The 24,603-nt window shown below is 41.4% G+C and overlaps 1 protein-coding gene across 1 annotated transcript in view; it reads right to left on the reverse strand.

The window, feature by feature from the left end:
• The window catches only part of ABCA12 (ATP binding cassette subfamily A member 12), a 125,960-nt gene that overhangs the window by 85,227 nt on the left and 16,130 nt on the right, over nt 1-24,603 (reverse strand). Inside the window, exons 3-11 of the mRNA XM_024206873.2 lie at nt 23,788-23,935; nt 20,080-20,168; nt 16,489-16,598; nt 15,442-15,627; nt 13,197-13,375; nt 8,475-8,587; nt 7,253-7,349; nt 3,103-7,119; nt 459-574 (exon numbers count right to left, since the gene is read on the reverse strand). Coding sequence (XP_024062641.2) covers nt 459-574; nt 3,103-7,119; nt 7,253-7,349; nt 8,475-8,587; nt 13,197-13,375; nt 15,442-15,627; nt 16,489-16,598; nt 20,080-20,168; nt 23,788-23,935 — 5,055 coding nt within the window. The remainder of the gene's footprint in view (nt 1-458; nt 575-3,102; nt 7,120-7,252; nt 7,350-8,474; nt 8,588-13,196; nt 13,376-15,441; nt 15,628-16,488; nt 16,599-20,079; nt 20,169-23,787; nt 23,936-24,603) is intronic.

Here is a 24,603-nt window from a genome sequence, read left to right on the forward strand (position 1 = left end):
ATTAAGGCAGCTAAATCCGAATTAAAGTCCTAGTGTAGACCAGGCCTCAGAATAATGTCTGCCACTTCAAAGGAACATAGAAGCTGCAGCAGTACACAGCAGAGGAGGAAACACCAGATTCATTTGACTACGGACTCACTATTTAGGAGTCAGTAGCATACATTTTACTAGCCATGCAACCACAAAGGGAAGAGTGTGCCGTGTTTTTATGATTACTGGAGTGGACAAATTACACTGATAACGTGACGCATCTAAACACCAAAAAATAAAAATGCACGGGACAAATCGAAAGGGGCCTCGTTTTCAGAGGTTCTGAGCTCTCAAGAGCTCCAATGGACTTTCAAGGACACTGAAAACACGCAGCACCATTTCTTCATGTCATTACACATGTCATTTTAAAAAGATAGGCTTAAGACATTACCAGATAACTCCCACAGAGTTAATGAAATAAATATTACCTGTCAACTCATTGTCTTGACTTCCACTCACATTCATTAAACAGATCAAGTAAGGTTTGTAAATGTTATCGGCTGACACCTGTAAGATGGCGTTTTCCAATTCTAAAAACAGAAACCTGAAAAATAAGACTGGAATAAATCCTGTTCTGCTGAAAAGAAACAAGGAGCATTGCTGTGTAACCTGTCAGCAGCATTAGGGCTAGATCCTCAGATGGGTAAACCAGCATCATTTCATTGAAGTCAATTGATTTACATCATCTGAGGATCTAGTCTGTGATATTTAAACATTGAAGCTGCTCCTGATTTTTATTGCATTGATCTCTTTTGCTATTATCTCACAAACAATAGGAAAAGTCCTCTGTGGAAATTCACTCTGAGACAATGAGCAAAAGAAAATGGATATTAAATGGTCACTCATTTGAATGAAAGTGACTGATCTTAAAGGCACAGTGGGGAAAACTGAGAAGCAGGTGGAAGTCATTTAACTAGGGGGAAGAGGCTAAGGAGTTTAGTTTTCCTAGGGTGAGATTTATCAAAAGCATTTAGCATTGGTCTAGCTGTCCTCCCTCCATAGCCAATGGTTAAAGCTCCCATTGAGTTCAATGGGAAGAGAGATAGGCCAACACTGAGCACTTTTGAAAATCTCTCCCAGTGTTTGTATGGTTTAGTGACTATGAAATCTTCCTCACCCCTGTGTTCTCAATGTCTGTGTGGTTTGGATCCATAAATAAGGGTGGTAGGTCTGAGAGACAGAATCAGAGAAATGGAGGGTTGGAAGGCCTCAATAGGTCATCTAGTCCAGCCCCCTGCTCTGAGGAAGGGTCAAATAACCCTTGACCAACCCCACAAGTGTTTGTCCAACCTGTTCTTAAAAACCACCAATGACAGGGATTCCACAAGCTCCCTTAAAAGCCTATTCCAGAGCTTAACTACCCTTATAGTTGGAACGTTTTACTTAATATCTGACTTAAATCTCCCCTGCTGCAGATTTAGCTGATTGTTTCTTGTACCTTCAGTGGACATGAAGAAAAATAGATCACCATCCTCCTTATAACAGCCCTTAACATATGTGAAGACTGTTACCAGGTCCTTCTCTCGGTCTTCTTTTTCAACACTAAACTTGCCCATTTTTTTTAAACCTTTTCTTATAGGTCAGGGTTTCTAAACCTTTTATCATTTTTGTAGATGTCCACTGGATTCTCTCCAATTTCTCCACATCTGCCACCCTGAAATGGACACTTTGCTGCAGCTGAGGCCTCACCAGTACCCAGTCGAGTGGGAAAGTTACCTCACATTTCTAACATACGACACTCCTGTTAATACACCCAGAATGATGGTAGCCTTTTTTGCAACTGTATCACATTGCTGGCTCATATTCAATTATTTACCTACTGTAACCCCCACATCCTTTCCAGCAGCACTACTGCCTAGCCAGTTATTCCTCATTTTGTAGTTGTGCATTTGATTTTTCCTTCCTAACTGTAGTACTTTGCACCTGTTTTTATTGAATTTCATCTTGTTGATTTCAGACAAATTCTCCAATTTATCAAGGTTGTTTTGAATTTTAATCCTCTCCATCAAAGCACTAGCAATCCCTCCAAACCTGTGGTCATCCACAAATTGTATAAGAATACTTTCTATTCCATTATCCAAGTCATAAATGAAAATATTGAATAGTACTAGACCCAGAACAGCCCCCTGAGGGACTCCACTAGACACATTCCCCAAGTCTGACAGTGAACCATTGATAACTTCTCTTTGTGTCCAGTCTTTCTGACAATTTTGCACCCACCTTGTAGCAATTTAATCTAGACTATGTTTCCCTTGTTTTCTCATGAGAATGTCATGTGGAACTGTGACAAAAGCCTTACTAAAATCAAGATATATTGTGTTTACTATCCACTAGGGACAAAGAAGCAAATTAGGTTGGTTTGGCATGATTTGTACTTGCAAATCTCTGTAGGCTACTATTATCCTCTTTGGGTTTACAGACAATTTAATACAATTGGTTCCAGTATCTTTCCAAGTATCAAAATTAGGCTGACTGGTCTATAATTCCCCAGGTCCTCTTTGGTCCCGTTTTTAAAGATAGGTTTATCCTTCTCCAGTCCCCTGAGACCTCATCTGTTCTCCAGGAGTTCTCAAAGTTAATTACTAATCATTCGGAGACTGCTCCAGCTAGTATCTTAAGTACCCTTGGGTGATTTCATCAGCCTCAGCCAACTTGAATACACCTAACTTATCTAAATATTATTTAACCAGTTCTTCCCCTATTTTGGCTTGCATTCCTTCCCCCTTGTTAATATTAATTGTGTTGAGTATCTGGTCACAATTTACCTCTTTATGAAAACTGAAGCAAAACAGGCATATTAAACACAATAGCCTTCTTGATGTCATCCATTATTAGCTATCCTTCCCTAAACTAAGTAGGAGACCTACATTTTTCTTCCTATGTCTCTTGCTCCTAATATATTCATAGAACCTTTTCTTATTGTATCTTATGTCCCTAGCTAGGTGTAGCTCATGTAACTACAGTTTAATGTTGCTCCTTTAATAGACAAGTAAAATAAACTGGAAGCCAGAAGTCATTGTAGATTCTACAAGAAATTGAGACAGTTATGAAATTGGAAATAAATGAACTTACTGTGCAACCAAACTGTTAGGAGACAGGGTTGGTTCTCCTTCATTCCAAGTCAGGGTCTTATTGAAAAGGGTTTCTGCCATAACACTGAAAGGATGAGCAACACTGTCCAATACAGTATCGAAGTCAGCTCTGTTAGGAGCAGACTCTGGGTTGAGGTCCATTTTCAATAAGCTTGGTAGATCAGAAGAATTCAGTTTCTTAAGAACATAATGAGCAGTTTCTATTATTCCTGAAGCTAATTCTCTGTCAGCCAGATCCCTCTTCATCACTTCCAGCAGCTTCACATATCCTGCCGCTTCGGTCAGGTTCCATTTGGTGCTTAGCAAGTTGTCAACTGCTTCCCAGACTCTGGAGAAATTATTCCATTCAGAGAGGCGGGGGGCACTTTGCACCATCTGTAGCAGTTCATATACTCTGGAGTTCCGCTGGACATCAGCCTGCACATCACTGAAGAGAATGAACAAGTTCTTCCAATCCACTGAGCTGCTAGAGAAATTTTGTGAATTCATGTCCATCTCATTCAAAATAAAAACAATCAAACTGCTTAAAGGATGAGAATTAAATACTCTATTCATACTCTGAAAAGCTGGTGGTAGGCATGTTGTATTACTCTGGGGCAGCTCCTTAGAGATTGCTGTCAGGGTTTGATACTTGCCTTCTATCCAAGGATTCTTAAAGTGAGAGACAGTGTTTAAGTTTGAAAGAAAACTAGAAGAAAACTGTAATGACTGGATGATACACGATAGCTCCCTTGAAAAATATTCACTATTGTTCTTGAAGATGCTAGCAAATTCCGGAGTCTGCTCTAGGTTTCTTATTGCAAGCTGAAACAATTCAGCAAATGATTTATTTTCCGTTGTTCTGGTCTGAATGTCCATGGAAGTAAACAGGAATTTGCAATGGCTTCCTGGTAAGGACTCGCTTAGCGTGGCATTTTTAAATAGCATCTGAAGTGTTATGTAAAAAATGTCATGGACAGAGCAGTTCTGTGGCTTTTCGTTGTCATTGTTACCTTCCTCCAGGAAGGGACTCAAGGCTAAATGCAAGAGATCCAACACTTTTGCTTCTAAGGAAGTATTGTGCTGTAAGGAAGTCTTGTTAAATTCCTTTTGAAGTAGCAGGTGTGAGAAATTATAGACAGCATTAATTTTTTCTTTATTGGATGCTTTGCCCAATCTGGCATCAGAAAGGATTTTCATTCCCACCCTCAATATTTCAAGCAATCTCTGGGTGGAGTTATTGTCAAAATTCATCCACCGATTAATAGTTTCCAATTCACTGATATTAAACTTTTGTTGTAAGTCGTTTATAATTAATATACTCCTTTGTACTGCTTGCAAATATTCTGAGACATTGGCTTCTCTGGCATCTTCTCCGCCATACTCTTGGGATGCAAGTTTTATCAACTGCTCCAATTCGTTACTAAAAAGGAGACCTGAGCCATTTTGCACTGTACGTAAATGTTTTTGCAATGCATCTAACAGTGACTTGTAGGCAATCACATCGGTGCTGCTCCATTTCATGGACTGCAGTATTTCAGCAATATGCCAGTAGCTGTTGAGATCATTCCACTGAGCTCCATCAGTGGAATTTTGGATACGCTGCATTAGTTTAGGCAGGGAAGAGATCAATAGGTAATGCTGAGTTATGTTCACCTTTGCCATGGTAGCAAGGTATTTTTGGAGGGATAAAAGCTCTTTATTTAAAATGAGTTTATACCAAAGTACTCTAGTTAAATTTAAAAAACGTGTTTCCTCTGAATAGGGATTAGTATAGAAAAGTCTTTCAGCGGGGATCTCATTTGGTGAGGCAAATCTTTTAAACATCCTCTCCAAGTCAGGTTTGTTGTTTGTGGCAGAAGTTGAGTTGAGGAAGAGTTTTAACAAACTAAATATACCTTCCAAATCGGAGGGTTTCATTCCCAAGCTAGAGTTATGAAGGAACTGATGTGCTTTTGCTTTTCTGGGAGCTAATCCAATGTCAACAACATTGAGAGCTTTTTTCAACATTTCCAATAGTTTCACACTGGAATCCACTTCTGTCAGGTTCCATTTGGTAATCATCAGATTGCCAATGCTCTTCCAGACTCTTGAGAAACGTCTCCATTCAGGCTGGTTGGAGGCATTTTGGACCATCTGTACCAATTCATATATACTGGCATTCCACTGGGGAACAGTTGGCAGTAGACTGGCAGTAGACAAAGGCAACCTATTCCAGTCCAATGAACTGCCAGAGAAATTTTGTGACTTCAAATCTGTTTCATTCAAAATAATAGGAATCAAAATGTTTAAGGGATAAGATTTAAATACACTATCCATATTCTGAAAGCCTGGTATTAGGCACGTTGCATTACTCTGGGGAAGCTCCTTAGAGATGGCTGTCAGAGTTTGATACTTTTCTTCTATCCAAAGATTCTTAAAGTTAGAGACAGTATTTAAGTTTGAAAGAAAACTAGAAGAAAATTGTAATGACTGGATGATACACAACAGCTCCCTTGAAAAATATTCATTATTGTTTTTGAAGATGCTAGCAAATTCTGGAGTCTGCTCTAGGTTTCTTATTGCAAGCTGAAACAATTCAGTAAATGTTTGATTTTCCATTGTTCTGGTCTGAATATCCATGGAAGTAAATAGGAATTTGCAATGGCTTCCCGGTAGGGACTCACTTAGTGTGATATTTTTAAGCAACATCTGAAGAATTATGTGAAGAATGTCTTGGACAGAGCAATTCTGTGGCTTTTCATTACGATTGTTATTTTCCACGAGGAAGGGACTCAAGACTAAATGCAAGAGATCCAACACTTTTGTTTCCAGTGAAGTATTGTGCTGTAAGAAAGTCTTGTTAAACTCTTTTTGAAGTAGCAGATGCGAGAAATTATAGACAGCATCAATTTTTTCTTTGTCAGATGCTTCGCCCAATCTGTTGTCATAAAGGATTTTCATTCCTACCCTCAATATTTCCAACAATCTACCAGTGTTTTTATTGTTAAAATTAAAGACTAGATCAATAGTTTCTAATGTACTAATATTAATTTTTTTCTGCAAATCTTTTAATATGTACAGGGTTTTTTGTATGGCTTCTATGGTCATTGAGATATTGGCCACTCTGGAGGCTTCTCCACCATACTCTCGTAACATGCAGGTAGCAAATTCTGTCAGTTGATCCAATTCTTTATTGAAAAGAACATCTGAATCATTATTCAGTGTGTATAAACGGTTGTGCAATATATCTAAAAACTGCTGATATGCAATGATGTCAGTGTTCCATTTTGTGGACCTTAGTTTTTCAACAGTATGCCAATCGCCATCCAGCTCCTTCCACAGATCTTCATCAGTGGAATTTTGGATTGTCTCCATAAGTTCAAACACGTTTCTCAATAGATAGTACCGACTCATCATATTCACATTCATTACATGAGCAAAGGTTTTCTGGGAAGTAAAGAGCTGCTCCTGAAAGACTTCACTGATAGTAGGTTTAAGAAGAGAATCTGAAAACAAAGATGGGATTTTTTGCATTGCATAGAGATAGTTTTTAATGTCTTCAGAGAATGATGAAATCCTATGAGATATCTTCATTTTGATAATATCCCATGTCTTCACTGTATTAAAATTAGTCTTATTTAAAAATGCTAGATCCCAAATCACACTAGCTAATTTAAAAGCACTTTGAATTTCTTTCCAATGGGCTGCTGTATTGAAAATAGAAGTCCCGTTGAAGTCTTTCTGAAGTAGAAGAGATGTGAAGTTATAGACTTCATCAATTGTTTCTTTACTTAATGGTTTCCTTAATTTATAGTCATAGAGGATATTCATTCCCAACTTCAGAATTTCATACAATCGCTGAATGGTTTCATTCCCAACAGATTCTGTGAATGGATTTAAGTTTTCTGATTTGTTTCTATTCAAATGTTGTTGGAAGCCCTTTAAAAGATATAGGGACTTTTGTACAGTTTCTAAATCCTTTGAGAAAATAGCTCTTCTGAAGTCTTCTCCATCAAACTCCGGTAATTTGATTTTTCTAAAAAGAAAGAAACGTGTTTTAGAAAATATGAAATCAGTTTAAGTAAAAACATAAAAGCAGTTTGGAGGAAAGAGCACAAATTTCAATGATATTTTTGTCATTGTCCATGGTTCTGTAAGTCCTTTTTTACCTCCAAACTTCTTCCATCTGAGATACCGAACTTTGGTTGTCTTTCCAGGTAATGGAGAGATTGCAAATATCAGCCACTGTTGAGCTGTTATTTTTGCCTACAATGGAAGCATAAAGAAGATGCATATGTTGGTTTGGAAACTGAACAGAAAATTATGGTTATATTTGCAAACTTGGATGTCTAAAGTTAGGCACCTAAATCTATATTTAGGCAGCTAAATAAGATGGTTTCCCCGTCTATGTTTTCCCCATCTGAGGAACACCTTGGGATCATGAACATCTGGGCTGCTAGCAGAGGTACTCCATTAGCACTACCAGCATCTTGCTTCCAGTAACACAACTTGATGTTGCCTGCTTGTTCAGCTTCCTGTGCTCATCTTCAAGGCCCTTCACAATTCCCTCAATTATCTGTTCTTATCTCTGTTTGGAACCCCCCTCCATATCCTCTGCTCTGCAAACATTGCCACCTCGAACCCCTTCCCCTGTCTGTTTCTCCCACCAGTTGACTTCATGCTTTTTTCCACACCACACCTTAGGCATGGAATTCCACCCTTTACTAATCCCACAACCTCCTTATCAATGCCAATGTCTACCATCCATGACTCATACTGAACAAGACAACAGAAAACTGATTATGACTAGGTAAAGGAGCATATGGAGAATAGCATATTTTGTATATGTATATATAAAATATGTTTTATCTCTCTCCTGACCCCTCATGTATACCCTACAAGTTTCAAAGGCTATGCCTTCACTGCCAATAAGTGTGTTTTAACAGCAAGACAACTACCGTGAGATAGCTATCTCACTGTAAAGTCCAACTGGAGACAAGGCACTGCAGTTTTCACCTCTACGTAGTTACCTGAGTTCAATACCACACTCTCCACCTGGGGTTGACCGTGCCTAGTTACACTGAGGTAAAAACTACGACACTTTGTCTCCACTAAGATATTACACTAAGAAAGCTAATTCATGTTAATTATCATGCTGTAAAAACATATCTTTTTTGGTAGCAGCAGATTAATTGAGGAAGAGTTTTAAGTTTCCATTGGTGATGAGACATTTTATTTATTTATTTAGATTTGTTAAAAGTTGAAGGGACAATTCATTATGACAAGCCCTGAATCGCACAGGGCTGGGCTGGTTGCCTACAAGCTCACAGTATGTTTCTCCTTGGTAATGCAGTTTTTCAACAAAGATACAGCTAGTTTGAAGGATCTTACCTTGTTCTGAACAGTTCAGGGAAGACAAAAGACGCAAAACCCTGTTGTGGATAGTTTTGATTCCATCATTACTCATGACTGGAGGAGAAACCTGTTGAGATGCCATCAGAGCACTAAGGGGAAAAAACAATGAAAACAAATTGTGGCTCAAGGTTTCCAGGGAGAAACAAAAGAGCGTGGGAAATAGATGGAGTGCGGCTTACCATTCTTAAAATACATGACAAAAAAGACGCTGCCCTTATGTTTAATTATGTGTTTGATCATGCACAAAATGCTAACAAAGTGCTTTGAAGGAACGCCATAGCAGTATATTAGCAGAAATGTAGGACACCTGTGACGGACTCACACCAGAAGGCTATAAAAGAGTCGTGGAAGGCAAATATATCAGCCTCAGGATGAGCAGGTCCCTGTTCCCTGGGTAGCCAAACAAAGGCTACTGCAGGCCAATCAAGTCACCTGACGCCAATTAAACCAGTTAAGGTCATTGGGCTAATGCCGGCACCTGACTCCAATTAACCGCCAAAGGGTCAGTTAAGGCTGTTAGGCTGATGGAGACAGCTGGAACTAATCAAGGTCCTACTCATACTGCTTAAAAGCTCTCCTTCCAGTTCCTCAAGAAAGCCCAGGTGAAAGGAGCTGGAGAAGAGGAAGCATTACTGTACCCTGAGGTAAGGGTGAAGCTGGGAAAAGGGGATCACGGGGAAGTGGCCCAGGGAATAAAAGCAGCGTCAGTGGTGAAGGGGAAGCCGCCAACAGCTGCTACCATTAGGGTCCCTGGGCTGGAACCCGGAGTAGAGGGTGGGCCCGGGTTCCCTCCCTCCCTCCCTCCCTGCCATGCTCTACAGAGATCCCCTTGAGAGGTGAAGCAGACTTTGGTCCAGGCAGGAGGCCGAACTGCGCCTACTGAGCTCTAAGGAGCAACAGAGACTGTGGGTATTCCACCTTCCCACCTCCCATACCGGCCTGTGATGAAAGTAACTCAATAAGCTGTGACCTTTGCCGCTATACTGAGAAAGGGAGATCACATTGAGGGCCTTAGCGAGCTTCTGAGACCACTGAATCCGCCTGGAAGTGCAGGACCCACCAATACAGGCTCAGAGCTTTGTCACACACTTTATACTCATTAAATTCACTCCTATCAAGAAGTTCAAGCAAAACCTATACACTACTTAAATTCGCAAAATAGGGCGTACGCAGGATGAAAGTGACACACCGTCCTGGCGGTGCACAGTGCCGGGTGAATTTTCTCCTGAAAGAAACTAAGAAATAGAGCAGGTAAGGATCAAGATGAAGTGGGAATCCACAGAAGACAAGATAAATGGATGGGAAATGGGAGGCCATTTCAGAGGATTCATTTTCTCTCTAAAACATTCAGACTGAAGGGAAACAAGGGATCTTTTAGAAAAGAAAAAGCTGTCAGGTTGATTGTATTGCAGCGGTATCCATTAAAATATCTATTCAATATTCACAGTGTTATGGATGTGAATCAAAGACCATTAGAGAGACAAGGTGGATGAGGTAATATCTTTTACTGAACCAATTTCTGTTGGAGAGAGAAACAAGCTTTCAAGCTTACACAGGCCTGAAAAACCTGAAGAACCTGACCTGAAGAAGAGCTCTGCGTAAGCTCAAATGCTTGTTTCTCTCTCACCAACAGAAGTTGATCCAATAAAAGATAGCATCCCACCCACCTTGTCTCTCTAATAACCTGGGACCAGCACGGTTACAACACCACTGCATATATCAAAGACTATTGAAATCTTTAGGACTCTTTCCATTGACTTCAATGGGCATTGGATCAGCCGCTCTATGTTCTGCATGTATAACATTTATGGTAGGTGCAGAGTCATTGTACAATTCAGCATTGCATGTGGAGTTACAACTGCTGCCCTGTTTACATACTGCAAGAGATATGCAAACGGCATAGTAGAGCTGATTCGTACTGTGTGGATGAACACATGCTGCCTTGCAAGAATGGGCCCAGAGCAAGGACAAAGTATGGTGGTTATTGCGTCTCCATATTTATTGTAATGTTCTTGGATAGGTTTTCCCCCCTCGATGTTAACCTGAATGTTTTCATTCTGCCCAGGTGCACATTAGGGAGAGTAAGCAGCAAGAGCCTCAAAAGGGGAAGTTGCTGCTGGGATATGCATAAAAATTGCACCTGTCTCACTGTGCCAAAAGCATCAGGAAAGGAATCGTGAGGGCACTAGATGCTATGGATTGCCAAAAGTGAGCACAAATTATGTAAAGGAGCAGGTGGTAGAAATAGAAACTGGTGTTGCTGTTTGTCCTTTATTTCAAAGTTGAATAGTTTTGCAAGAACTTTTGTGGTCTTGAAGGTAGCTGAAGAGTCCAATTATTAATTCCCTGGCTGGGCAGGAAAATTTAAAAACCAGGAATGTTTACTAGGTGTGTTCACAATAAGGGTTGCCAACCCCCCAGGATTGTCCTGGAGTCTTCGGGAATTAAAGATTAATCTTTAATGGATTATTATGTCATGTGATGAAACCTTCAGGAATATGTCCAATCAAAATTGGCAACCCTATCCATAATTCCTGTCTTCTTTGCTTGCAAGGCCTCAGTTTCTCCTACAGGGTAATAAAATTTGCTCCAAAACTTTCTGCACAAGATGTTACTTCACTGCTCTGCTCTGGTGAGGCAGCTTCCCATATATTAATATCAATGTCACCGTGGGTGGAGGTTCTTTGCGTGCCTCTTGATCATTCACCTATAAAAATCACTGTGCAATATTTTCTTGAGAACCTGTTTTTTCATGTAGAGAACATGCCCAGTCTGGCTAAGATGTACTTCCATAATCATAATTTCAAATTGTATTTGTGCAACCTCTTTGCACAAACCCTTTATTGTTGCATTTATCATGCCGCTTTCTAGGTATACCAGCTCCAAGTTGCCACTGATGAAATTCTGCACAGCTCTTTGATGTAGAGGTGATAACATGTCCCTGTGAGATGGAATAGCACAGTGAATGTTATGTCTTCCGGTGTGATACAGTCCTGATTACAGATCTGGAAGCAGCAGTCTAATGAATGTAGACACTCACAGGTAGCTCCTTGATTAAGAAAAGTAGCATTGACAAAACTCCTTCGAAGGAAGTGAAATCTGTTATCATATTGAGAGTGGCTCCACTGAGGATCGTGATAACTACATCTTACATGTGCTTCCCCAAGTGCAGGTTAGGACATGATCTCAGTTTTCTCCAGACTAATGGCACATCGATTGTTTTTAGCTTCCTCTGCTTCTTGTTAATGATGAGCAAGAGTGAGTCCCAAGTCTACCAAGATCACAATCAGCTCCATAAAAAAGTTCACAACCAACCCCCTTGGCAACTTCTGTAAGGGTCTTCAAACTGCTCAAGTTAAGGTGTTAATTACCAGGTGTTTGATATTAAATACAACTTGCCAGCATCATCTCCATCAATCATTGTTGGAAAGAGACTTGACAAAGAGACACTTGGTTTGACTCCATTGGATATTATGAAGTGGACCAGACACAATGATCTCCACAGATACACTATCCAGCTTTCAGTCATGCAGCCAGTGGATGAGTTGCACAAATTTCTCCCGATACCCCAATTTGGGGCACAATCCTGAAGTCCTTTTGCTTTAGATGGGAGTTTTGTCTGAGTAAGAATTGGGAAAGGACTTCAGGACTGAGCCCACTGAGGAAAGTTCTCACAATCCTAGTTGGAGAGAGTGTCAAAGGTTTCAATCCAGGCAATAAAGACTATGTATGAGTCTCTGTTTTGTCCCCTCCATTTTCCCTTTAACCGTCGAGCAACAAATATCATGCCAAAGATACTTCTTCCTACCTAGAGCTATAGTTTCAAAGCCACAAAACTCTAAAAGCCAGATTCACCACTCTGGTCTGGCTGCTTGATGCCAATGTAGCAATGCAAAGTAACCATAAACCTAGTTTAATATTTCTTCTAAGCCGAATTCATAGAGTGGTACAAAGCAGCTAGAGTATACCAGTGCATCTGGCCCTGAGATCTTCTGGAAGGAGCTGGTTAGCTAATATCATCATCAAAAACCTATCGAGGAGCACGGAAGAAAGGATTTGTCTTCATCTGACATTTTGGACAGTCACTTACCTAGCCTTTCAACTTCCACGTGGTAATGATAGCTGCTTACCGACTATGCCTCAGAACAGGTTTATCGCCAGCTGACACTGGGTAAAATTTGCAAAAGTACTTGAGTGACACAGGAGTCACTTTCACAACTGACTCAGCAACACAGGGTATGTCTACATGTCTACACAGCCCCTAGGAGCAAGCCCTCCAACCCAGGTTGACAGACTTGGACTAACAGGGCTTGTGCCAGTGCTCTAAAATTAGCTGTGTAGACACCACTTTGAAGTTAGATGGGCTTCAGAGCGCGAGCTCCAGCCCAAGCTGGAATATCTGCAGTGATGTTTTTAGTACATTAGTGCGAGCCCCACTAACATAAGTCTGTTAACCCCAGGCTGAAAGGCTCCCTTCTGCGGGCTGTGTAGACATGCCCATAGGGGCGCGAGTCTCACTGAAAGTCGAAGTGTTACCCACCATCCTTAGAGACCTTCAGATATACAGTAAGATAGCCCTGCACCAACAAAACTAACTCCCTGTTTGTTGCTTTGAGTTGCCACATCACGACTGCCTGCTCAATAACAGGCATAACCACCATACCGTCAGCGCCCTTCCCATCCTTTCTGTTGTCCTACCTGCTTGTGTTCTGAAGAAAAGCAAATATATCCTTCATTCTCAGACTGCCTTGGACCACATCGGGGGCCATCAAGAGGAAATGCCACAAAGAGGTGTCATTCTGCACTCGTGAGATGAGAGACAGGAACGAGACGGTTTCTTCGACAAATGTCACCTGGTACTGAGGGTCCTGCTGCAACTTAAACCATAAAAATGAGATACAATTATTTACAGGTTAAGAGGATATTTAATATTTGTTAACTAGCTGCACCACATAACCAAAATATTCACATTGCGCATTCAAACGGGTACAGCTCTCTGGAATTCGTAGCAGAGCGTTTTAAACTCTGGTAACCCCAGGACACTTTTGGAAGGTGTTTACCAGTTGCATGAAAATTAAAATTGGAAAATATTTTTGAATGCAATACAATTGTGGGCTGAGTACGCTATTTATTCTGAGCGAGGCTGCACCCTTGCAATCCAGCCTCAGCAAGGGATAACACACAGCTGCAATGACCCAAGAGCACAAAAAGGAACCAAATTGGGGTCTCTTGGAGTCACAGTTCAATCCCTGCTCTGTAGGGACAGAAGATGCCCCCGCCCTTTTTCTAACACAGCTTACGACCTCCTCTAAGCCAGCTTAGTTGTGCTGCCTGGTGCTTTATGGGGTTCTGCTTATACCGCACCCCCGACAAGCCACTCCTCACCAACCTGTGCGGGGCCTAGGGTGACCCGATAGCAAGTGTGAAAAATCGGGACAGAGGGTGGGGGGTAATACACTTCTATATAAGAAAAAGCCCCAAATATTGGGACTGTCCCTATAAAATCAGGACATCTGGTCACCCTAGCGGGGGCCAGGGACAAAAGGTAGCAGCCCATTGGCAACTGATTTCCCTCCACTTAGGATCTGGCAATTCAGGTACACTGTGAAGGCAAGGAGGCCCCAGTGCAGTGCAGGCATTCAGCAGGGCTCATATCTGGGTGATTCTGCACATTGTGCCTACAGTTGTGTCAATGGAACCTATTCCTCCCAAGTGTAACTCTGCTGAAATGAATGGGTTTACCCCAGGGATGAATTTGGCCCGCCTATCTAAATTCCATTTCAAGCGATTGTTTCAGCTGATACAGGACTTGGGATGGGTCCAGCTCTAGCGAGTCTTTTCATGGTGAGTAACTGATGAGCACGGCGTGGTGGAATAACTTGTTCTCCTTCATGAAATCCCCTCCACAGATTCCCACTCGTGGACCCAGAACAACAAGATTCTACAGCAGAGATCATAAAGCAACAGACGTAAGGGAGATGACAGGTGGTAAAACTAGAACCTAGGGGAGGGGTGAGAAAAGAACACGGGCCCAATTCTCTGCTGGTGCAAACAGGGAGAAATCCATGTAAGTCAATGAAGCAGCACCTTTACATCAGCCGAGCATTTGGCTCTAAGTGGCAGAGTGCCATGACCAGGATTCCTATATTAGACGCATCTCAGTGTTGGAGTACGAATGCGTCAAAGCATAAGATCCCTGCGGTCTAACTAGTTTTAAAGACTTTGCATCTGTGCAGCGCTGGCTGTGACTCCATCAGGCAGTACGTTCGGAGAATCCTGCTCATGGGTCTCACCTAATTAGCTTTCTGTATGAGTCTGAGAATATTCTGTATGAGAACGCGAGACAGCCCTCATCCCGATAAAAAGGGAGCATACACCTTATTTAAGATATAATTGTTTTGAGTGATAAATTACATGGCCGTTTGAAAGATATGCACTTTCACTGGTTATTGGGATTGACACAGGAATTACTGGGTGAAATTATATGGCTCCTATGAAAGAGATCAGGTTAGATGGTCATGATGATCTCTAAAAATCTACTAATATTCTCAGCAGATCCCTATATTTACTAAAGCGGACAGACTAGTAATGGGCAGAAACAAACCATCTTTATTATGGGAATTTTCAAAACACCAATCAGAGTAAGTTAGATGCCTAAGACTCATTGTTTTTCTACTGTAATGAACAATTGAGTGCTTCATTACAGTAGATGCTTTGAAAAAATGCCACCCATAAACAATTACATTATCCTTGCTCCTAAGGAATTAGAATGCAAATTCTTTAGGGCAGGGGCCATCTTTTGGTTATGCGTTTGTACAGCACCTTGCACATGGGATCCTAGTCCATTCGTAGGGCTCCCAGGCACTACCCCAATACAACAGTCAGAATAATACTAGCCGTTCTTAATATTCTCAATGGAGACAAGAGGAGGTGGGCTATTCACCTGAGATATCTGACTTCTGAATGCTTGGAAAAATGATTCTAAAAAAGACGCGTTGGTAAAACAAAATGTCCTGTGAACGTTTGCTCCCATGCTTTCCCAAGGGAGATTGGAAGAGGGTATATATGGTGACATGATCTCACAGATAACAATTTTGAGGTTCGCCGCAGATGAATCCTGCGTCTGCGCCTAAAAGGAAAATTTAACATTAGTGGTGATAAAAAGAGGGTTTTCCTGACAGTAACTTTAATCAAAGCAGTAAGGAATTATGACTGGCGGTAATTACGTTAAACAATTTAGCCCTGAGCCCACAAACATTTATGCACAACTTAATTGTATGCATGTGAATGGTGCCACTGACTTCTCTGAGTCTATTCACATGCATGTAGTTAAGCACATGGGTAGGTGTTTGCATGATTGGGGCCATAACATAAAAACATTAAAATATTCAATATATTTTATAATTTATCAATTAAAGGTAGACAAAGTCCAGGGCATAGTGTTGTACATTAACTGACAAAAAGCTCACAACCCTAAACAATTCTTATCACAGACGGATACTGTGGCATCTCTGAAACCACTGTATGGTTGCTGTCGGCAAATGCAGACTATGATAGCAATGACTATGACATGGTATTTTAGTTGAATGTGAAAGAGAATATACATTTTGCCTCATGGAGTGCCCTTGCTTTGAATAAACTAGAGAAATCCTGTGCTCGAATATCAGAGGTATGGTCTGTTGGTATTTGGTAAGCTGTGAAGTGGCAAAGTAATTTGGATATCTAACATAACACTTGTGGGTTATGCTTAGAGGAAAACGAAATTTACCATAGTCACTTAACAACCCACCCTCCGCAACTATCTTCCCTTTCCTAAAATAAAATACACGTTCAAATGATGGGGGCAGCTTATCAGCTGGCGTGCGATTGTCGTAACTCCATTGAAATCAATTCACACCAGCTGTGAGTCGGCCCCATTCTGCTTAAAACTCTGTTATTTAAACAAAAACAAATTAATTCCATGTCACTGCACCACGGGTGCAAAAATTACCTTCCCCAAACTTAGAATTTTGTTGAGCACGTTTATTCTGGAAGTCAAGTTGAATGGTGATGAAATATCCTCCAAGGTGCTTTTCAGGTTAGCTGTTGAATCTGATAACGCTGTAATAATGAGAATTTTCAAACATTATACTTAATATAATGTTCTGACACAAATAAACGCATAACTCTTAACCTCTTGAGTAAACCACCTCATGCAATAGCACAGCTAGCAACGTTACACCTTTGCTTGTGTGATTAGTACTAGTGCAAGGTGGAAACAGTTTTCCCATTGCACAAAAATTGTAGAGCTATCAAAACATTTCTCCTCCCAAATTGGGACAAAAAGTAATAAGCTTGACATTTGTTGTGAACCAAATTTTTAAAAAAAAATCAGGTTTGGTCACTCTCAAAACATTTCATTTTGATCATTTCAGAATGTTTTGTTTTGATTTTGACCATTACAAATCATTTTTACAATAATTAGCTCAAATTTTAAAACAAAAATTAATTTCAAACCAAAAAAGCTGAATTTTTTGTTTCAAAAATGTCGAAACAAAACATGTTGACAGTCTCATTCCTTTCCCCCCCTCCCCAAATTTCAACTTGAAAAACTGGTCAAAACCAACCCAAGTTTTGGTTTCAACATTGGCATTTTCTCATGAAAACTGTTTCCCAAAAAGTTCTAGTCACTACTCCATCTTCAAAGATGTATGTCAATATCAAATATTTAAGGGATTTATCTGATCTAATGAAATCCTAAAGGTCACATTTTCCTTTAGTAACATTTTAAAACTCATCCATTTGAATGTTTCATTGGGTCTTCACATTTACTTTAATGCTGGGTCTTCAGTCTTGCAGCCATCATACTTTGTGGAGTCATCTTACAAGGTCTTACAAGGTAACGAAGGTCAGGCTGGGCCTGTGGTTGGATGGGACATCTCTAAGGAACACCAAAGCACTGCAAGAAGTGATCTCAGTGATTCACTGGGTGGCACTGTTTATTATCCTACTTGAGGTATATTGCACATCCTCAACTGATGTAAATTGGCATGGCTGCACTGAAGTCAACATTCTTAGAACTATTTGTATTAGGGCTATCAATTAATCACAGTTAATCACGTGATTAACTCAAAAAAATTAATCATGATTAAAAAAATTAACTGCGATTAATCGCAGTTTTAATCACACTGTTAAACAATAGAATACCAATTAAAATGTATTAAACATTTTGGATGTTTTTCTACATTTTCATATATATTGTAACTGAAATCAAAGTGTATATTATTTTTATTACAAATATTTGCACTGTAAAAATGATAAAAGAAATAGTATTTTTCAATTCACCTCATGCAAGTACGGTAGTGCAATCTCTTTGTAGTGAAAGTGCAACTTACAAATGTAGATTTTTTTTGTTACAGAACTGCACTCAAAAACAAAACAATGTAAACCTTCAGAGACTACAAATCCACTCAGTCCTACTTCTTCAGCCAATCGCTAAGACAAACAAGTTTGTTTACGTTTACAGGAGATAATGCTGCCCTCTTAATTATTTACAATGTCACCTGAAAGTGAGAACAGGCATTTGCATGGCACTTTTGTAGCCGGCATTGCAAGGTATTTACGTGCCAGATATGCTAAACATTCATATGCCTCTTCATGCTTCAGCCACCATTCCAGAGGACATGTTTCCATGCTGATGACGCTCGTTAAAAAAATCTGTGAATTAAATTTGTGACTGAACTCCTTGGGGGAGAATTGTATGTCCCCTGCTCTGTTTTACCCGCATTCTGCCATATATTTCACGTTATAGCAGTCTCGAATGATGATCCAGTACATGTTGTTCATTTTAAGAACACTTTCACTGCAGATTTGACAAAACACAGAGAAGGTACCAATGTGAGATTTCTAAAGATAGCTACAGCACTCGACCCAAGGTTTAAGGATCTGAAGTGCCATCCAAAATCTGGCAGGGACGAGGTGTGGAGCATGTTTTCGGAAGTCTTAAAAGATCAACACTCCAATGTAGAAACTACAGAACCCAACCCACTAGAAAAGAAAATCAACCGTCTGCTGACTCAGATAATGAAAATGAACATGTGTCAGTCCGCACTGCTTTGGTTTGTTATCGAGCAGAACCCATCATCAGCATGGACGCATGTCCCCTGGAATGGTTGTTGAAGCATGAAGGGACATATGAATCTTTAGCGCATCTGGCACGTAAATATCTTGTGACGCTGGCTACAACAGTACCCTGAGAACGCCTGTTCTCACTTTCAGGTGACATTGTAAACAAGAAGCAGACAGCATTATCTCCTGCAAATGTGAACATACTTGTTTGTCTGAGTGACTGGCTGAACAAGAAGTAGGACTGAGTGGACTTGTAGGCTCTAAAGTTTTACATTGTTTTATTTTTGAATGCAGTTATTTTTGTACATAATTCTACATTTACAAGTTCAACTTTCATGATAAAGAGATTGCACTACAGTACTTGTATTAGGTGAATTGAAAAATACTATTTCTTTTGTTTTTTTACAGTGCAAATACTTGTAATCAAAAATAAATATAAAGTGAACACTGTACACATTGTATTCTGTGTTGTAATTGAAATCAATATATTTGAAAATGTAGAAAACATCCAAAAATATTTAAATAAATGGTAGTCTGTTATTGTTTAACAGTGCGATTAATCACAATTAATTTTTTTAGTCGCTTGACAGCCCTAATTTGTATACATTCACATGTTCACAACTATATAGTTCATTGAAATCAATGCAATTATGCCAGTTTACATCTGACCTGTAATCTTTTGAATGAGATGTAAGATTTAAGCCTTCCCGACCACCTCTGGTCATTATGAATACTTAATAGATATTACAGAATGTGAATTGTGAATTCATAATTTAATTGAGAGCTCCTTGGAACAGAGATGTCCATCTTGAATGTTTGGGAAACTCCTAGCACATATTGTATAATAATAATTATGACTATTTATACTTGAAACATAAGTCCAAAAGATATGCAGTACTCCTTCAGTGAAAGAAAAACTTCTGACCAATGAAAACATCTCGAAGATTACATATTCACATTGCCACAAATGAGCTACAGGGAAAGGATATTTCACAGAAATTATCTGCTGAAGAATTTTGAATAAGAAATTTGCAAAAATCATAGTCAGTTTGTGGATGAGTTATGAACAGGAAAAAAGGCAATATTAGTTACATGCATTTTTATTTATGAAATATTTGGATGGCCCTAGTGGGCATCAAAGATCTCATGGAATTCCTTAGAAGAAAACCCTAGTCTTCTGGCCATATTCCAACATTGGAGTCAGCTCTTAGAGGGCCTAAGCTCTGATCCCTAAGGGGTTAAGAAAGTTTTGAGCTTTGTAAAGAAATTTATTTCTGATTATTCCCACGAGTTTAAAATAATAGCACTACTACACTCAAGCAGCCACAGAGAACATATCAATCAGTTCAACAGCACTCTTCTAGGAATTACATCTCTGCCAGGAGAGCTTTAAAAGATGAACCTTTAAAAGATTAGACCTTTCCATGTCGCACGCCGAGAACTCTCTAAACACTAATAGAATTGAATAACATACCCGGTGGAGCGTTCCTGCTTTTTGGAACCTCAGCACTCTGTGGTGATGGATGGATGGTCTTCCCCAGGTTAGGTGACCTTTTCTGCTTTCTGATATAAAGGAAGAGACGAGACCTGTAACTCCACATATGGTTGCTTAAAACTGAATTTACGCTAAACTAGAGATGGGCTCAGGTTAGAGCTGGAGCTGACTTTCAGGGCTGGTTGGATGAGGGGTTTTGATTCATGCTCCCTCTGCACTGAAGTTCTGGTTCAGTACCATTGACTCCAGGGAGAGGCCCAGGTACTGACTATAAGAAGGCCAAATTTGCCCCTTATGTAGCCCCACTGACTACATCTGAATTACATCTGGCATTAATTTGGTCCAATCTCTATTTAATTTCCTGTATTTGAATGAAGGGCTAAACATAATCAGGCCAGATTCTGTCCTTTGCCAAGACATGCTCGGCACAAGACCGGGGTGGGACACCAAGGAGTTGATTATGTTTCCCTGATTTTACAGTTGCCCAGGCTTTACTGCAAGTTAGAGCAACCTAGGGGCTACTCTAAATTAAGACAACAGGCTGTGCTCACTAAGGGACTGTACTCCTCTTGAGAATCACCATAGGGTACCAGAGTGGTACCTCCATCCCGTGAATCATCTCCTAAACTGGGGGGTGGGAATGAGGAGAGAAGGATGTTGGCATGGGAAACAGTTTCACTTCACTGGGGGAAATCTCCGCTGGCTAGCTGCAGCCAGACGACATTCCATTGCTCAGGAACTGAAGCTGAGAAACTGGCTTATTTACTGCGTTTGGAGCAATAGAAATGAACAGTTCAGAGGTCAGTTAGCAAAATGACAAGTTTAACCAAGCTGCATAATAGGAGACAAATTCTTAGTTTTCTCAATGTGTCTTCCCTAAAATCCTCCAGAAAAATGTCTAGTGGCAACACACCCAGCCAATGAAACACCAGGATAGAAGTGTTACGTAATCAAAACAAATTCCCATTGGCTGATCCTACCCCAGAGACATGACTGAAATCAGAGACCTCCCGGTGTTGTTTTGCTCCTTTTGCTGATATCACAGACCCTACAGTTTTCAGCTAGGCTTTCGCAGCCTCTAAAATCGCATAAATTAAGCATCTAATCAGTGAGCATGAGGGCGTGTATACACACACGCATGTGCACACACACATAGATTTGCTTTATACTGTATAAAGCAATGTACAAACATTACCAGTGACAGGAAAGCTGATTAACAATCCAAATGACCTGGGAAGGGGGGGGGCTACAAATTGACCAAAATATTTTGTTTTTCAGTTGCCAAATTATATTTTTTTTAATCGGTTTTCAGGGTTTTTCCACATTTGTCCAAATTTTCTGCTGGGAAAATAAAACCTTATCCGGTCCTCTTTACACAACACAATAAAAGACAAATCAGGAGGAATGGCAACATTTGAAATAACTTTGGGCCTGACAGTTATAATTTCTTGATCCCTAATAAACCACCTTCTTTAAGAAGCACAAAGAAAATAATGACTGCCAAAACAGCAGGGGCAGCCTGGTCTACTGGGTAGAGCAGTAGGCTGGGAATCGAGAGACCAGGCCTCTATTCATTGCTCTGCTACTCAGCTGCTATGTGACCTTGGGCAAGTTCGGCCCTTGGTCTATTTAGTAGAGTTGTGAGAAGAAAGGGAATTCTGTTTCATGCAGGATTTCAATAGTTTCAGATTTGGTGTCATTCCCATTTGGAAGGAAACCCCAAAAATTTGAAATTCTCGGTGAAAGGGGATGGAGCTCCGGTTCTGGGGCAGTTCCCCTGGTGGGCTGCCTAGAGCTCCCCTGGGAATTGCAGCTCCCAATACTTCCTGGCTTTTGGCTCCCTATCAGGCCACCTGATAAGCTCACAAAGAGCTGGGAGCCCTGAGAACCCCACTCCACAGCTGCCCACCAGGAAAACTGCAGAGGAATTGAGAAGTCAAGGAGCTCAGGAGCTGAGGTTCCTACTGCTTCCAGGTTCTCAGCTGTCAAAGAGCTGGGCAGGCGAGGATTCAGAAACCTGGCAGGCAGGTTTCAGAAACCTGGCAGGCAGGATTCCAGCAGAGCCCTACCTGGGTTCCGTCACAACTTCAACAAAATGAAACCGTCTCCATGAAACGTTGCATCAGAGCTTTTCCAACCAGCTCTACTATCTAGCTAGCAAACTCTTTAGTGCAAGAGCTGTCACTTAGGGTCCGTCTGCAGTGCTCTGCCCATTTCCTGAAACAGGAGCGCAAGCAGGACAAGTTCTTCAAATGGAGCCTCATCCATGTTGCTGGCTCCGGTTGCCGGGAGCGTGCAGACCCAAAAGATGACTCAGCTGGATGTGTTGACAGGCTGAGATAGTTTTTGGTACAGTGCCATGGAATGGACAGTCAAGTTTTCCCACAGTGCACCACGAACAAAGCGCTACAGCTGGGGAGTGGACTAGGAAGCCTGGGACGGGCTGGTCTGGCTCTGGTCTGTGTAGGGCAGTGGGGACATGTGATTGCAGGTGGGAAATCAGGGTTCAGAAATTCTAAACCCAGGGTTGCTAATCAGTGTGAACACTCCAGCGCAGGCTTAGAAGCACCAAGCCTGCCGAGTTGAGTCCCACAGACCCAGGCTTACCCTGCAGTGTAGACACACCCTTACACTGTGTTCGTATAATGCTGAGCACAATGGTTCCCTGCTCTTGGTTGGGGCCTCTAGACACTAGTCCAATAGAAACGATAGCAGTTCCTCTAACACAAGTTTCCCAGTGTCACCCCAGAGGTACTGGGCCAGATCATCATGTGTGTAAGTCAGCAAAGTTCCGCTGATTTCAGTGGAATGACAGATCATCTACACCAGCTGAGCATCCGGCCCACCCACCTTGGGTGAGAGGTCATCGTTCCAAGCTGGGAGAGCTGATTTACCAAGAGCATCTTTTAGGGCTCAAAGTAGGGCCGGGGTTCTCAACCTTTTTCTTTCCGAGGCTATAAAACATGCTATAAAAACTCCACGGCTCAGCTGTGCCACAACAACTGTTTTTCTGCATATAAAAGCCAGGACCAGTAGAGGGTAGCAAACAGGGCAATTGTCCAGGGCCCCACGCCACAGGGGGCACCACAAAGCTAGGTTGCTCAGGCTTCGGCTTCAGCTCTGGGGGTTGGGGCTTGGGGCCTTGGGCTGCAGTCCTGCACGGCAGGGCTTTGGCTTTCTGCCCTGGCCCCTCGTGGGTCTAATGCCACCCATGCTAGTTGGATCCCCTGAAACCCGCCCACGGCCCGCCAGGGGGCCCCCAGTTGAGAACCGCTGCTTTAGGGAATATTGACAAAAGATGAGTGCACAGAGGGTCCTGCTAGTAAAATATTAACCCATGCAGTGAGGATCTACGCTACCCCTGCATTTCTCTGGCAACCTTACTTCAGCCCTCGTGTGTGTGTGTGTGTGCATTGAGTGTCAGAAGATTTTCTTATAGTGGAAAGCATCAGGCAATTATAATGTTAGTACCAGCTCCTTCTACAATTATTTTAATACAAACATTTTTAGTGCCCAGTGGGCAATTTGCCCATTATGACACATGTTTCTAAAGCACTGTAGTGCCTAGGACTGGTCTACAACTCACTGAGGGTGATGCCCAGAGATTGCAATCATGATGGCCCCCATACGTCACCGAATGGCTGGCTCCCTAGCCTATAACGACAAAACAGTTTCATATTTCCTTACCGCCTGAGAGGGGAGTTGCCAGGAAGTCTTGGTAACAGATCTTCTGGTGTGTACGGTGTGTCCTTGCACTTGGCATCTGAATCACAGAGCACGGTTTGTAGGAATGGGAAGAAACCGGCACTGGGGAGGTTCCGAGGAGCTAGGTAACCTGGAAAAAATAAATTAAAAAAAAAATCTAATTCCTGTGACGTGGTGTTTTCTTCATTTGAATCTATAATGATTTTCTAAGTTCAGGAGCTTTGGCTTGAGTCTGATTTATGCTAAGGCCCCTTCACACCACTCTGGCAATGCAAAGGGGACGTATGGTCCTTGTGAAGGACATTTCTGCCTATGTTAAAGCTCCTTTAGCCTGCCAGAACCATGGCAAGGGGCCTTAGTGTAAATGGGAACCAGTGTTCCTTATTTTTACTAAGGTTTCTGTCAATACACACACAATGCAAGATTTTGAGAAGTGGGGAAAAAGATGACTATGTAAAAGATAAGAAAAGCCTTAGAATTGCGATGGCTAGTTCCTGCTTTTCAAAGGCAGGATTTAGCTCCAGCACAACGGCTAAACATCCATAATCACAGGGTGGCTCTTCAGGGTTTGCTTGGGACAGCCTCTTTGCAGGACCACTGGCTTCTGTATCCAGTCCCCACTGAAGTAATGGCTCCATTGTGGCTTTCGCCACAAGTTTCATAGATGGGGCAGTGCAGGAGCCGATCTGGAACCAGATGGCTGCCCCTAGTGGGCGGGCTCGTCTGTGCTGATCTGTGCACAAAGGGGTTTGGCCTGGTCTACACTAGGACTTTAATTCGGATTTAGCTGCCTTAATC

The sequence above is a fragment of the Terrapene carolina genome, unplaced genomic scaffold (genome assembly GCF_002925995.2).
Source record: "Terrapene carolina triunguis isolate 2854851 unplaced genomic scaffold, T_m_triunguis-2.0 Scaffold62, whole genome shotgun sequence".
Taxonomy (NCBI): domain Eukaryota; kingdom Metazoa; phylum Chordata; order Testudines; family Emydidae; genus Terrapene; species Terrapene triunguis.